The sequence below is a fragment of the Echiichthys vipera genome (assembly GCF_963691815.1).
Source record: "Echiichthys vipera genome assembly, chromosome: 6".
NCBI lineage: Eukaryota > Metazoa > Chordata > Actinopteri > Perciformes > Trachinidae > Echiichthys > Echiichthys vipera.
Window position 1 is genome coordinate 9660500 of NC_139831.1, and position 15488 is coordinate 9675987.

Consider the following 15488-nt stretch of genomic DNA (forward strand, 5'->3'; position numbering starts at 1 on the left):
TTTGCTTTATTTAGTTTGTATTAATATTATTTTGTACATGTTAAATAAAGATTAATAATAAAAACAGGAATTCCATTGCGTTGTCATGGCGCCCAAACGGTTTTAAATATTTTTACTTTATTAAATATATTTTATTTCCTTTTTGTATGTATCTTATTGTATTTTCAATAGAGCCTCATGAATATGTTTGTAATATTTTGTTTTCACATATTGTGAAATGTTTTGAATAAAGTTTTGGAGAAAAAATTTTAATTAAAAAAGCGTTGTCATGGCGCCATCTTGTGTCCAGAGCCGTTACACCACTGTAGTCGGTATATTTAAAAAAAAAAAAAAAAAAAAAAAAACACGCTTGTGCAAAAACTAGTTTTGTACAAAGTACTTCCGGTGGGGTCACCGACTAGCTTTTGTGAGCAAATGTTCCCCGCGTCTACCCACGGATGTTTTAGCTTCATGTGACCGTATTTGTAGCCGTAGCTTCATTTCTTGTGTAAATACTAGCCGTTAACGGCCGTTTGAGTTGTAACGGCTCTCACTGAACGACTGGACAACGGTTGAAGACACGGGAGGCAGAAAGAGGAAGCAATAGCCGACCATCTTTCTTCTTCTGCCAGCAATAACAAGAAAGAGGACCAGGCTAGCTTCAGCTGTGTAGTTTACATTATCTGTTTTATACTGGAGAAAGGATAAACCCTCTCCGTGTGAAGATAGATAAAAAGCTCTCGGACACTTGGAGAAAAAAGGCCTGGGAGTTTGGGAACCGAAGACTGGCTGTTTAAGATTTAGTATCCCCGTTTTTTCATGTTTCCAACAGGTTTATCTTCCCCTAATCCCCCACCACCACCACCACCGCCAACCCAGGAGGCTAGACCCGCGGCTACTGATGTCAAACACGACAGCGGCAACATCACATCTCCGAAGAAGAGGAAAATAAACGGATCAGAGAGGGAAGACACCGTTGACACGATCTCTTCTTCCCTGAATTCCTCCTCCTCTTCCTCCTCCTCCTGCTCTCCCACTCCGCTGCACATCCAGAAGAAGTTGAGGTTTGAGGACTCGGTGGATTTCATTGGGCTGGATGTGAAGATGTCTGAGGAGGTTGCTGCTGCTGCCGCCGCCGCTGCTTCGTGCTCCAATAACAAAAGCAAAGCCGTGTTCCTGGCCGGTGGTGGTGGTGGTGGTGGTGGTGTGGGGCACCATGCAAACGGACTGACCAAACCTGCAGGCTCCACCGGAACCTTCTCCAACAGTAAACCCGGTGCTGCCAAGAAACTAGTCATCAAGAACTTCAAAGGTAGCAGACACACACGTGTGGGTGGGGATGTGCAGTGGTGGGGAGACGTACTCAGAGCTTATACTTCAGTAAAAGTAGTAAAAAATAAGCGGTTACAAGTATTCAAAATGTTACTTTAGTAAAAGTACAAAAGCATCAGCATCAAAATGCACTTAAACCCTCAATTTATTTGAATTTTTCAAATTTAGACTTTTCTTTATTAATACTTTGGGATGACTCTTGCAAGGGAATTGAGTTTCCAGCAGCTTATAACAACACAAGGGAGGTATAAAATCAATACAGTATAAGATAAACAATAAACTCTTAGCTAAATTAATACAGAAAGTATAAAACAAAAACAGTAATCAATAAACTCCTAGATAAATAAATACAGAAAGTATAAAACAAAAAACAGTAAACAATACACTCTTGGCTAAATAAATACAGAAAGTATTAAAAAAAACAGTAAACAATAAACTCTTATTCGAATATATGAGGTAGATGTAAGAATACAGGTACAATAAAATGCACAGAAAGTTAAATCGGATAAGTTAAATGTAGAGGAAATGTATAAGATAAAATATGTATGACTGTATATGACAGAAATGAGCAGTAAGATTCAATTATTGCACTTAAGTGGTGGATAAAGTTGTTGCACAAAGAAAAGAAGATTAGTAAATAAATGTCCAGGTGTGTAGATTTACAACAATGGGGCAGATTAATGGAAAATTGGTAAATACCTAAATCCACATGTGGTAATTTCCACTGGGAAACTCGTAAACTATTTTTAGAACAGGAGTTGCCAAAATGATTTAACATTTGACCTTTTCAACATGGCAGAGCTCAACACAAGAGTCTACTTTATTACAACCACACTGTTTTTGAGCTGGTGAGGAAGATTATGTGCTTCACATAAGGGTAGACCAAGCTTATGTAGCTAAAACAGAAATATTAAATAAAAATACAGTATATTATTTACCGTTTGTGTTTTGATAAATCCTCTTTTTGCTGTAGCTGATTAATTGAGCAGTTTAAAATGTTTTCCCCCAAGTAACAGATCAGATTTCTGGGTCCGCCATGTTTAATTTTACTACAACAACAAACGCACTTGAACACAACACACTGGTAATTTCCATTTTACAATTTTAAAGGACCATCTTCTCCATAGCACCTGAAGGCAGCGTTATCTTTCTAGAATAACATGGGCTGAGAAAGGGGGATAAACATGAAAGTATGATACATAATAATAATAATAAAATGGTATAAATTGAAAATATAAACAAATCAAAATACAAGTTAAACAAACAGTCATTTAGTCTACCTTTGATTAGCTAGTAGATACATTCAAGGGGGAGTTAAATTGTACAATTCCAAGTTGCTAGGCAGTTCATTTGCATGTTTAGAGCTCAAATAATTAAGTGATTTACAGTATAATAAGAGTTAATTTTGAAACTCTTTAAAGATGGGGGAGTCTTCATAAATTAGCTTTCTGTATATAATATTTGACCATTATGATAAGTGTCATCACCAACGAACTTACATTTCTTTTATTTATAACTATTCCCTACATTACACCCACATCTGAGCTGATTGTTACAGGTACATTTTTACATTTTAAGTTCTTCCACTTGTTTCCAGAAAAGTTTGGTGTGACTGCAAGATGCTTTCAAATGCTTTCAAAGTTCAATCTTACTCAAAGGAATTCACTGCAAGGATAAATATTATTAATTACTTTAAAATAAATGTATTTAGCTTTGGGTAATATTGGATAATTCTCTCGCTCTAATTTAAGTTTAAATGCTTTTTCAGGATCCAAGTCACAAAAAATCTATCAAATCGTTACTTAAACCCTCCTGTTACCCTCAAAAAACACCGTTTATCCTTGGGGTCAGTTTGACCACAGCAATTTAAACATCCAGAAAAGACCGTAATCAAAGTTGTTATGCTCAAGTTTTTATGTCAGGTGGTCTGTGTGTATTTGTTGGCTACCTAAATAGCATTTTGAATTAAACAGAGCGCCCCAAACACCCTCTTAATAATCCAGAATACCTAAAGTTACCAAATAATGTAGGGGAGTAGAAGTATAAAGTGGCATAAGATGTAATTACTTTAGCAGGGTTTGTACGGGTGCTTTAAATCCTTGAAAATGCTTGTGTTGTGTTTTTCGAGGTTTGAAAAGTGCTTGAATTTTGGATAAAGTGCTGGAAATCGTATCTGCAGTTCTTTCACAACAAACAGCTCTCGGGTAGAAATACATTAAGTCAGAGCCTGAAACGTGAAATAATCATTTTCAGTATGTATGTGTTATTTTACCACAGCCGTAAGGTGCTGGAAAAGCTTGAAAATGGGCCTTGAAGGTGCTTGAAATCTAAACATGCAGAAGGTGTACGAACCCTGTAAAGTACAAATAGCTCAAAAGTTTATTTGGTGCAGTACTTAGTAAAAAACAGCCTTCACTCCCAGCATTATGCAACTTTAACTGTGTTATTATTGTCTCCACTGGACAATGCATTTGAAAACTGTGGTGTGCAACTTTAGTTTCATATCACAGTGTTTTAGTCTTTAGCACAGTCAGTGAACCAGGAATGATTCTGCCATTGTATTAACATTACTTTGAAATATGAAATGTGTCAATTAATGTTTTAGATCTGGTCAAACACGGTAGGTGACTGAGGAATAAATCTTTTTGAGAAATTAGTTAGTTATGCAGAGGCCGCCATTGTTCATTTAACAGCAATAAAACAAGTCAAATACGTTATAAAACCCTGACGCTTGGTGATAATTGAATGTTATTGGTTATAAGATTCTAATGAAGCCATATTGTGACGATTTGATCTGGTGATATTATCGTTTCTCAAATTTCTGTCGTCCAAATTAATGATTGAGCGAGCAATAACAATAACTAGTTATCAAAGTACTTTGGCGTGTAAAGAATTGGGTCTGGTGTAATTCATAACAACGAAACTCTGAGATGTGTCGTTTTATACGTAATTTAGCAATAATGGAAAATTGCAAAAATCCACAATATTAAAGTGATAGTTATGTAATATTGAGAATATGATTTCAGTCATATTTAACCACTTTTAATCAGATTTGGCCGTTTGTTTGATGAGCTTTGTTGAGATTTTTTTTCAAGAAAGAGCTGAAAACAAAAACACCACATAAAAGGCAAAACGACCAGCAATCACGCAACAGGTAGAGTTAATCTAAACTATTAAATGAGTAATAAAAAACATCGGAAGGACGTTTAAAAGGTGTATAAAATACCTGCCAAGGTGAATATGTACATGTACAATATGTCCAAAGTCTAGTGTTAAATGCCATATCCCCTCTGGGATTAATAAAGTGCGTCCTCTTTATTTCATTGTTTGCTGCTGTTTAAGCTTTAGAGAGGAGCGCTGTGGCAGGGTGGCGTTCAGTATCAGAGAGCTGAGCCCATATCTTTATATTACAGTAACCAACATCTCAGGCGATATCAGGTCTAATAACACAATTCAATAACCAGATATTTGATTTTGATTTTGTCACACTACCATCGGGCTATACTTTAAAATAGAAACAAACACTTTTTAAGATAGCACTGGTGACACAACATTATGGCCCAGTGAGGTCCTCTGTCGGTCCCTGTTGCTAAACTTATCAGTGTGGGTTTTTGTTTTGCACACAGAAAAGCCCAAATTGCCGGAAAACTACACGCAGGAGACCTGGCAGAAGCTGAAGGAGGCAGTGGAGGCCATCCAGAACAGCACTTCAATCAAGTACAATCTAGAGGAGCTCTATCAGGTATCACCACAGACCTGCTGACCCCCCAGAGGACGTTAATTGATGTAGAAACGCTCCCTTTTGATACTTTCTTTTGTCTCCTCAGGCTGTTGAGAACCTGTGCTCCCATAAGATATCTGCCAAGCTTTACAAACAGCTGAGGGCTGTGTGTGAAGACCACATCAAGGCACAGATTGATCAATTCAGAGAATATCCTTTACGCTTTCTATCAGTGGAGCTTACCTATTTTATTTAAATACGTTTTGATCTTTTTTCCTTAACACTGTTCATACGGATTCCCTGGACAGCGTGCTTTTCCTAAAGAAAATTGACAAGTGCTGGCAAGATCACTGCAGACAAATGGTACGGTTCATAACTTGAATAAGTCAAGTGCTCGTTGTCATATCCTTTGAAAGTCAGTGCATTGTGTTTGTTATTTAACTTTCATGTTTAAATGGTTACTCCACTGATTTGTTGTTGCACGAACATCAAGTCCAGAGACATATCAGGGTTATTTTCTCAGACTTTTTTTTGTTGCTTCATTTACACTTAGCCTCCACATTACTAAACCCTGAATCAGACATGTTCGGAAACACCGTTGACCCTGTTTTAGTTTGAAAAATCTGGTGTGTTTGAGTCTCGACGGGCAGAAACGGAGACCTTTGGAAACGATAACGCACACGCCCGCGTCAGTCTGTCTCAGAAAGGCCGTGGGTAAAACAGGGAAAAGGCTCCTTTTCCCTTTGACATGGCTTCCACCGCTGATGGACAATTAAAAAATTAAACATAGATCTGTATAGATAGAAGTAAAATTAAATATCTATATGTCCTCAGTATATATAGTTATTTATTTTTACTCTTAGATCTATTGTTTTTCTTATTTAATTTCTACTGTGCCAGTTGCCTGGTTGTCTCTTGTATCTTTTTGTATGTATATATATATATATATATATATAGCCTCTCTCTACCTGCCTTTCACTTGTCATCTAAGACTCTTTTCTTTTTCCACCACACATCGATAGTTGCTAATCACGTCTGGGTCTACTTCTCTAGTTGTAGCTGTGTTTCTCAACTTCACTGTTTTTTTTGTCTATCCAACACGGAGTGCTCATGGGAGTTGTAGTGTCATTGTATCACTTTGCCAACAGCTTATTAATTCAGTTGACCTTTGAGAAGACTACAATTAAATTCAACCGACTGTGTTACCCGCCACGGCCGAAATTGAAATGAAAAATGGGCGGGTGTTAATGTCAAGCCCTGCCTACAGTGTCATTTGTGCTTCTTTCTAACGGTGATTGTTTGTCATTGTTCCACAGATCATGATTAGGAGTATATTTTTGTTTTTGGACCGTACCTATGTTTTACAAAATTCAATGCTGCCATCAATCTGGTGAGTGATCGCTCGTGTCGGCTTTTCTTTTCATAGTGTGGGGCCAATTTTTTATTTTAAGTGTTTGAACAAGCTGCTCTGGTCTGCAGGGACATGGGTCTAGAGCTGTTTAGGTTCTACATCATCAGTGATCTGAAGGTCCAGAGTAAAACCATCGACGGGATTCTGCTGCTCATTGAGAGGGAGCGAAACGGAGAGGCGATAGACCGCAGTCTACTGAGAAGCTTGCTGAGCATGCTCTCTGACCTGCAGGTAACTGGCCATGTGCCATCTTATTATTATCGTTTTAATAACAACCCACATATAAGTGTCAGCTGCTGTAAATTTGTTTTTGAAAGCCCGTATCTTTGCCCTGCACTACAAGAAAAGTGTGGCTCCTGCAGACGTGTTGTTTGTGATTATCCCCGGCACAGAGGTGCGATGAGTTGTCAGTGTGTTGTTGATAAATGGCTTTAATGAAAGCTGTGTTCACCCCGTCCCTGACAGATTTATCAAGACTCCTTTGAGCAACGCTTTTTGGAGGAAACTAATCGACTCTACGCTGCAGAGGGACAGAGGCTGATGCAGGAGAGAGAGGTGATATATGTTACCCTGAAACTCTGGGCCTGTGTTGGTTGTTTGTGTGTGTATGTTTCTTATTTCAATGGAAAAACTGGTCAAAGATAGACAATCTGATTACGCAGTATATGTCCAATGTCTATTATAATATTTATGCCTCTAAATCATGACACTTTTTTAAGGATCCGCAGAATGAAACATAAAATTCTCACCATTTTGGTTAAAAAAACAAAAGCAAGTCAAACAAAACCACAAACACAACAAAAAACAAATCCATAATAGAAGATCAAAAACACCAACGTGTCCTCCATCTGTAGCTTCAGGTGATCAGAGGCAAGAGAAGTGCTGTGTTTTTGAGTGAATGTTTCATTTTATCTCAGCTGAAAAAGCGTTTGCCCGATTCAGACGACAAGTATAGCCGCTTTGTTTACTTGCTGACACATTGGATTGAGACATTCACACTTCCTGTTCGTTGTGGGGCTGTTGCGCCTTTATCCGCACCGTGTGTAAAAGGCACAGCGATGGAGCCTAGTTTGGTCTGAATTAGCATCATCTTTCAGATCTCTTTTACAGATTCAGATTTTTTTCACTTAACATGACTTTATTAAAGAAAGGTGAAGGCAACTTATTTACTCTCGTCTTATCCAACTGTATATGTGCTTAATCATAGATGGACAGTTTAAATAATATTATGTCTTTTCCTTGTTACTCACTGCATTTTTTTCAAACATAGTGCGACATTTCTCTCCCAGGTATTTGTCACTGCAGAGGTTGCAGACCCTATGATTCCTATCTTGGCCAGTTTATTAGGTACACCTCGCTAAAACGAATGCAGTGCCCCGTTGTGTGTTCCCTGTTGTTTGAACAGATCTGAGTTTTACAAAAACAACACAATTGTCATTTTACCTCTTTCTTATCGATGAAAAGGGTGTCTATCTGATGTTAGAGGTGATCGTGATTGTTTACATGTTCAACAGTTGTGTTTGTTTTATTACAACAGAGCGCTTGGACCAGGAAATTGTATTTTTAAAGGGTGTTACATCAGACTTAACAGCCAGATAAAACAGTCCCGTAACGAATCCTTCCTTCAGATTATTATGTTCAGTTTTTGTATAATGCAGGACAGTTCAACCGCACCACAAGCTACATCCTCTAAAAATGTTCAAATGATCATAATCAACAGCTGTTTCCTCAGACTGCACTAGTTTTAGCTAAGTGTTCCTAATAAACAGGCAACAGAATACTGTTAACTGTTTCTCACCCAGAATTTATACATTTTAAAAACATTTTTGTCTTAAAGCTTATCTTGGTTTGGCTTTTTCATCCGTTTTCTATTATTGGAAATGTTTTATATAATGTATTCTGGTCCTGTCAATGTCTTTCATTATCTACCTCATTAGATTTTAGTATTGCTGCTTTATTTGAATCACTTTTTAACCTGGGTAATTTCAAATTCAGATGTATTGGAGAAAAACCGTCTCCAAGGCACATATGCAATGTTGTTTCAGGTGTTAAAGGCAGTTAATACGACCATATCTTTAAAGTTATGAATATTAAGAGATCTGATTTTAATATCGAGGCTTTCCCCCCTTTTTTGTAGGTCCCAGAATATCTCCACCATGTCAACAAACGCTTAGAGGAGGAGGCTGACCGAGTCATCACATATCTAGACCAGAGCACACAGTGAGTGTTGGACTGAAGTATTCAGTTTGCAGTTTGACAAAGATTCATTTTCAACTTTGTTGCAGTCGGAAACATTTGTTTGATCATATTCACTGAAGCTGATGCTGTGCTCCGATAGAACAACATAAATCATCCGCTTTTAGAAAAAATAACGTGCCCCTACCCGCACCTAGAGCTTGTTGTTTGATTTGCAAAGATCCACCGCGCCAGTATCATCCTGTCCATTCAGCCCAGTTTACAGTTTGTGCACACGCCACAGATCCCACCTCGTGCATGTTACAATATCACGGGCCCAACGGCTCAAGCTAGGATGACGTAAATGACGTTAGCAATTGTTTTTTTTTTTATGAGTGCGTGAGTTAGCCAGCCTACCTCCGTGTAGCATGCACCTCATACCGTTTATTGATGAGCGAAGACACTGGCACGTTCCCAGGAATCTGGTGCACGCACACTTAAGAACACTCGATGGGAGGGAGCGGAGGAGCTTGGTGGTAGTGGGGGAGGGGTGTGAGAACAATATTTGAAATATGACTGAGTCACCTCGATCTGCCAGACTTGTCGACTGCATCTTAACTTCTTTTTTATTTCCTGCTCAGAAAACCGCTCATTGCTACAGTGGAGAAGCAGCTGCTGGGTGAACATCTCACAGCTACTTTGCAAAAAGGTATACAGCAGTAAATACTAAAGTAAATGCCTAACCAGTATCTGATATTGAAGCAGCTGTAGTTCTAAACTCTGACTTTCTGCTCTTGGAAACGTCCAGGACTGACTCACCTGCTGGATGAGAACAGAATTCAGGATCTGTCTCTTCTCTATCAACTCTTCAGTCGAGTGCGAGGTGGCGTTCAAGTCCTCCTGCAGCACTGGATAGAGTACATAAAGGTATGACGGTATTTACAGCGATAATGATGAAGGTGTTGAGCTCTCTTGAAGGAATTGTTTTGGCATATTCTGGTGCTAACTGTCCCAACTGTTTTCCCACGGCTTGAAAATCCAGGCTTTTGGAAGCACAATCGTAATAAATCCAGAAAAAGACAAAACAATGGTGCAAGAGTTGCTCGACTTCAAGGACAAAGTGGATCACGTCATCGACACCTGCTTCATGAAGAATGAGAAATTTGTCAACGCCATGAAGGAGGCTTTCGAAACATTCATCAACAAACGGCCAAATAAACCCGCAGAGCTCATAGGTCAGTAAGCATTTCATGACTGCTGTACTATCAGCATATAATCATTATATTCATGCCGTGAAACAAACTATTAATATGCTTTTGTTTACAGCAAAACACGTGGATTCAAAGCTAAGAGCAGGAAACAAAGAAGCAACAGACGAAGAACTGGAGAAGATGTTGGATAAGATCATGATTATCTTTAGATTCATCTATGGTAATATTTACTGTCACAATTGTATATGTTGTTTTCTCTTCTGTGGTTGTTCTCTGTGTAAAACTGTGTTCTCGTCATAGGAAAAGATGTTTTTGAAGCTTTTTACAAAAAGGATCTGGCCAAGAGGTTGCTGGTTGGAAAAAGCGCCTCTGTGGATGCTGAGAAATCGATGCTGTCGAAGCTGAAACACGGTCAGTTTAATCTATCAGTGTCCTTCCTAACACACGCGCACACACACACACACTCAAAAGAGAAATAAATGACAGAAAGGGAATCTTGTGCCTGAACGCATGTTGACTTGTGACCTTGTGGTGTTTCCTCAGAATGTGGAGCAGCGTTCACCAGCAAACTGGAGGGGATGTTCAAGGATATGGAGCTTTCTAAAGACATCATGGTGCAGTTCAAACAGGTGAGGGCAACAACAGTGGGTTCAGTCTGTTAGAGTATCTATGTAAGTTTAATATTGGATTGTTATGGCAGTCAGATTATGTACGAGGCAGTTAATTCTTCTTACTGAGTGAAAAATGCAGCCCCTTATTGATTTTGCTTCAACACAATCTGACAATTGAATACTTGCTACAATTGCGGCAATTAAGGTTATTTAATTTCTTGATTATTTGCTTAAATGTTGAGAAAAAATGTGAAAATGTACATCATGACTCTCTACCCAAACTGACGTCTTCAAATCCCCAAATTATCACAAATGAACAATCGTCAACCTTACAATTTTCGCAACAATAGATGACGTGATCGTCACTGTGAGAAGTGTCAAGAGCTGTAAAATCCCGTCCATCCTATCGGGGTCGCGAGCCAATCCCGGCTGTCATCGGGCGTGAGGCGGGGTCCACCCTGGACAGGACGCCAGTCTATCACAGGGCACATAGAGACAAACAGAGACAGACAACCATTCACACTCACATTCACACCTACGGGCAACTTAGAGTCATCAATTAACCTTAACACCTGCATGTCTTTGGACTGTGAGAACCCACAGAGAAACCACGGAGAAACGGAGAGAACATGCAAACTCCACACAGAAGGGCCCCAGCCCGGATTCGAACCCTCTTGCTGTGAGGCGACAGTGCTAACCACCACCATACCACCTTGCCGCGCTTGTAAAATCCCTCCTCATATTATTTCAAACCGCCGTGCAGTGTTTTGAAACCCAGTAAGCTTTCAGACCCATGGGTTTATTATTCAGACTGGGCTCCGTGAATCGTATTTCGTCGTCTCACTGACACCTGAAACGGCACGTGCTCACCAAGGCAGCCCCTGGAGCTTTTCCTTTTTTTAACACCAGCTGTTTTTGGTCTGAATACCTACTAACAGGTTCAGTTTCTTGTAGTTATAACATATATCACTTGTGTGTCATTTGTATTTCTGCAGTATATGCAGTGCCAAAACATTCCTGGCAACATAGAGCTGACGGTGAACATCCTCACGATGGGTTACTGGCCGACCTATGTCCCGATGGAAGTGCACCTGCCTCCTGAGGTTGGTGCTGAGCAAATATAGACATTTTCGGGAACATGCTGTTTTTATAATCTGCCATGCAATAAATATACTGAGTGTTGCTTTGTAACGCCTCTCTTATCTTTGTCCAGATGGTGCGACTGCAGGAGATCTTCAAGACTTTCTACCTGGGCAAACACAGCGGCAGGAAGCTGCAGTGGCAATCAACACTCGGCCATTGTGTGTTAAAAGCCGAATTTAAAGAGGTAGATAACTAATAGAGAATACTCTGGGGTGTGTGTGTGTTCACTGATTAAAGCATATTGTTAATGTTCTTTTTTTAAATTTTGTTACAAAAGGGGAAGAAGGAGCTTCAGGTGTCCCTTTTCCAAACACTTGTGTTACTGATGTTCAACGAAGGAGAGGAGTTCACCCTGGAGGAGATCAAACTGGCAACAGGAATAGGTCTGTGTGATCACGTCAAAGTTTGGTTGTCAATCTCTCATCACGCAGCACCACTGCTCTAAAACACTGCTTGTGTGTCTGTCGGTTTACAGAGGACAGTGAACTGCGCCGGACTCTGCAGTCACTTGCTTGTGGAAAAGCGCGCGTTCTCACCAAAATCCCAAAGAGCAAAGACGTGGAGGACGGAGACAAGTTTTCTTGCAACGACGACTTCAAACACAAACTCTTCAGGATCAAAATAAACCAGATCCAGATGAAAGAAACGGTAGAAGAATTATCTTGCAGTCGTTTCCTCACTTTCAAGGTATTTGGTGAAGTATTTTAAGTAATTGTTTTTCTCTCAGGTGGAGGAGCAAGCCAGTACCACGGAAAGGGTCTTCCAGGATCGGCAGTATCAGATTGACGCTGCCATCGTGCGGATCATGAAGATGAGGAAGACTCTGAGCCATAATCTCTTGATGTCTGAAGTGTACAACCAGCTCAAATTCCCCGTCAAGGTGATGAACATGACACTGAATCACTTTACGTACAAAAACTGTTTCACTGATTTATATACGGTACAAGTATTTTATATTCTGCATTACTGCTTTATTATCAAAATCGGTTGTTGTGTTGTCGTCTGTTTTTGTTCGTGTGTGTGTGTGTGTGTGTGTGTGTGTGTGTGTGTGTGTGTGTGTGTGTGTGTGTGTGTGTGTGTGTGTGTGTGTGTGTGTGTGTGTGTGTGTGTGTGTGTGTGTGTGTGTGTGTGTGTGTGTGTGTGTGTGTGTGTGTGTGTGTGTGTGTGTGTGTGTGTGTGTGTGTGTGTGTGTGTGTGTGTGTGTGTGTGTGTGTGTGTGTGTGTGTGTGTGTGAGATTTTATCTTATTTATTTATTTTTACCACTCTTATTACGAATAATCTATAATCTTATTAATAATAATCTGTATGTCCAGACAATTTCCAGTATGTTTACGTATCTTTTTTGTGTGTTTTTGGGGAAATAAAAGTAAAAACATTAATAAAAAACATCAACGACCAGAGAAAGAGAAATGATAGAAAAGTTTAAAAACACATTTTATAGTTAAATATTTTCCAAATTCTGTGGCAGACAAACTATGAAACAAAGACACTGTTCATAAATGTACTTGGACCTGTATTTTAAATGTCTATACTGCTATTTTGCTTTATGGTCATTTTAATTTAATAATCTTAAGGTTTTTTTAGGTGTTTAAGTGAAATCTGTCGTCAAAAGTCTATAAATACAGAGGCGTATGTGTTATTTCATAGAAGCACCTTACCTGCTAACAAGATATCGCCCCCATTAGTTAACAATACAGTCAGTGTTGTATCAAAGTTGATTCAAGTCAAATCTTCCCAGATAAGAAAGGATAATAAATGACTTACATGTATCTGCTTTTCAACGCCATTACCTCTCAACTCAAAGTACAGAAATAACCAGGAATGCTGGCATGTGCCTCGCGTGTTAACCTCTGCCTCGTGTCTGTCCTCTTCCCTTTCAGCCCGCTGACTTGAAGAAGAGGATAGAGTCTCTTATTGACAGGGACTATATGGAGCGTGACAAGGAGAACGCCAACCAGTACAACTACGTGGCTTAGAGCAGGAAAAAAAGTGACTGAGAAAAAGAGATGCAGATGGTCCATTCAGGCTGAGTTGATCGGTCTCGAAATCTTTTGCTCCAGTGGATGTTAAACCATTATCATCTTCAACCCAGCGACCGACACGTGAATGGAAACCGCTCCACAGGATACTTGTCGGGGGTCTTGTGATCCTGTGGACTGCATGCCCATCAAAAAGAGAATATTGCCCTATTTCTCAGTGCCTCTGAGGGAGTCGGGCTGCCGTGGACAGACAAAGAAGACACACAGATGTTGTTCCGTTTGCTCTTTTTTTTTTTTTAATGGAGAGGAAAAATATTTATTTTCAAACTTAGATTCTTCTTTGTCCATAGTTTGAATCGATATGCTCTTTGTTATAAAGTCACTTTTTTGTCTTTTTGTCCACTCAGTATCCCAAGCAAATGCTGACACACTTAACAATGCTCTAAATGTACCACACGCTGGAGAGGAAAAGGATAAAAAGAAATTAAACTGATGCTTGTTTCTTCAGTTAGTGTCAAATGTGCGGCTATTGGACTAACAATCATAGTTGGGAATAGACAATTCGGGGAATATCTGTGTCAAATGTGTGATCCTGCAGCTAAGTTTTACGATTTTTAAGGCCACGTAGCCATCAGATAAAACTGTGATCATGAAACCACGACGCGTTCAAAGCAGAGTTTGTGCCAAAAAGAGGAGCACTTATTTTGTTATAGGGTGTATTCAAGCTGCTAAGAGACTTCAGTTGTACAAGTATATGCATTTAAGTTTTTTGTTTGTTCTGTCTTTGTACGTTTTTGTACATACTTCACAAAAGTGACATTTTAAATGATCTCATCTGACAGTCAACTGCTTTTTAGGTTGTTTTTTTAACCCTTAGAAAGTTTACTAAAAGCACAATGACATCAGACGCCCATTTCCCCATCCTCCACAGTGTCATCCCACATACACTCTATATTTTTTTTGTATTTCTCCCTGTGGGACTTGCAGGCCTTGCTGAAAAGTGGGGGGAAAGGGAGCGGATTGCCTCAACACATGAGGAAGAACATGATTGATTAGACATGCCCTTGTTTGTATAAGTCTGTTAGATTTATTGCTTCAGATTAAAATAACTGTTTCAATTAGGTTTCATTTGTTAATAACTCCTAAACATATCTCACTGTCTTGGATGAAAGAAGCCGATTAGCTAGCATTTGTTTTGTCTGAAGCCATCAAACGTCCACATTCTCATGAGCGCTGAAAATGCATTAAGTAAATGGGAAGCAGGTTCAACATTTAATCTCTAGTATTGCAGATATCTGTAATTAAAACAAACATTTCAGATATCCACAACGACTTTACAATACATCTGTATCAGGCTTTTAATTCTAGATATCCACAGTTACATTAGATATCTGTAATGTAATTGTTACAAGGAAAAACTCCCATTTCAGATACAATATAATTACTAGTCCATTTTTTTAATTTAAGATATCCGAAATGATAAAAACAAACATTTTGGATAGCTATAATGTAATTTTGACTATCCAAAATTAATATATATAGAGCCGTAATGACATTTTTACTAGTCAGAATGTATTTTGGATTGTCAAAATTACATTATGGGTATCTGGAAAGTTTGTTTTTTTTAATTTGGGATCTTAAATTAAAATTATGACTAGTAACAATTGGATTGTATCTGAAATAGGAGTTTTTCCGAGTAAGAACTACATCACAGATACCCAGAAGTTTCATTCCTAATATCTAAAATGTAATTGTGGACATGTGATGTTATTTGTGGATAGTAAGAATGTAATTGTTGACATCTTAAATTATCATTTTGACCAGTAAGAAATCAATTTTGACCAGGAGAAATCAATTTTGACCAGGAGAAATGGTGTTAAGGATATCTAAAATGCAATTACAGATAGGTGTGTGTTTCTATTACA

At 38.8% G+C, this 15488-nt stretch overlaps 1 protein-coding gene across 1 annotated transcript; it reads left to right on the top strand.

The window, feature by feature from the left end:
- The first annotated feature begins 398 nt into the window (after nt 1-398).
- On the top strand, nt 399-14620 carry cul4b (cullin 4B). Its single transcript, XM_083915084.1, has 20 exons — nt 399-1291; nt 4938-5053; nt 5139-5242; nt 5326-5395; nt 6349-6422; nt 6512-6674; nt 6909-6998; nt 8581-8663; nt 9260-9327; nt 9427-9545; nt 9661-9853; nt 9945-10049; nt 10130-10240; nt 10373-10458; nt 11436-11543; nt 11654-11767; nt 11861-11966; nt 12059-12231; nt 12311-12463; nt 13465-14620. Exons 1-20 carry the CDS (start codon nt 799-801, stop codon nt 13558-13560), a joined length of 2625 nt encoding a protein of 874 aa, XP_083771210.1. The 5' UTR covers nt 399-798; the 3' UTR covers nt 13561-14620.
- Nucleotides 14621-15488: the final 868 nt, after the last annotated feature.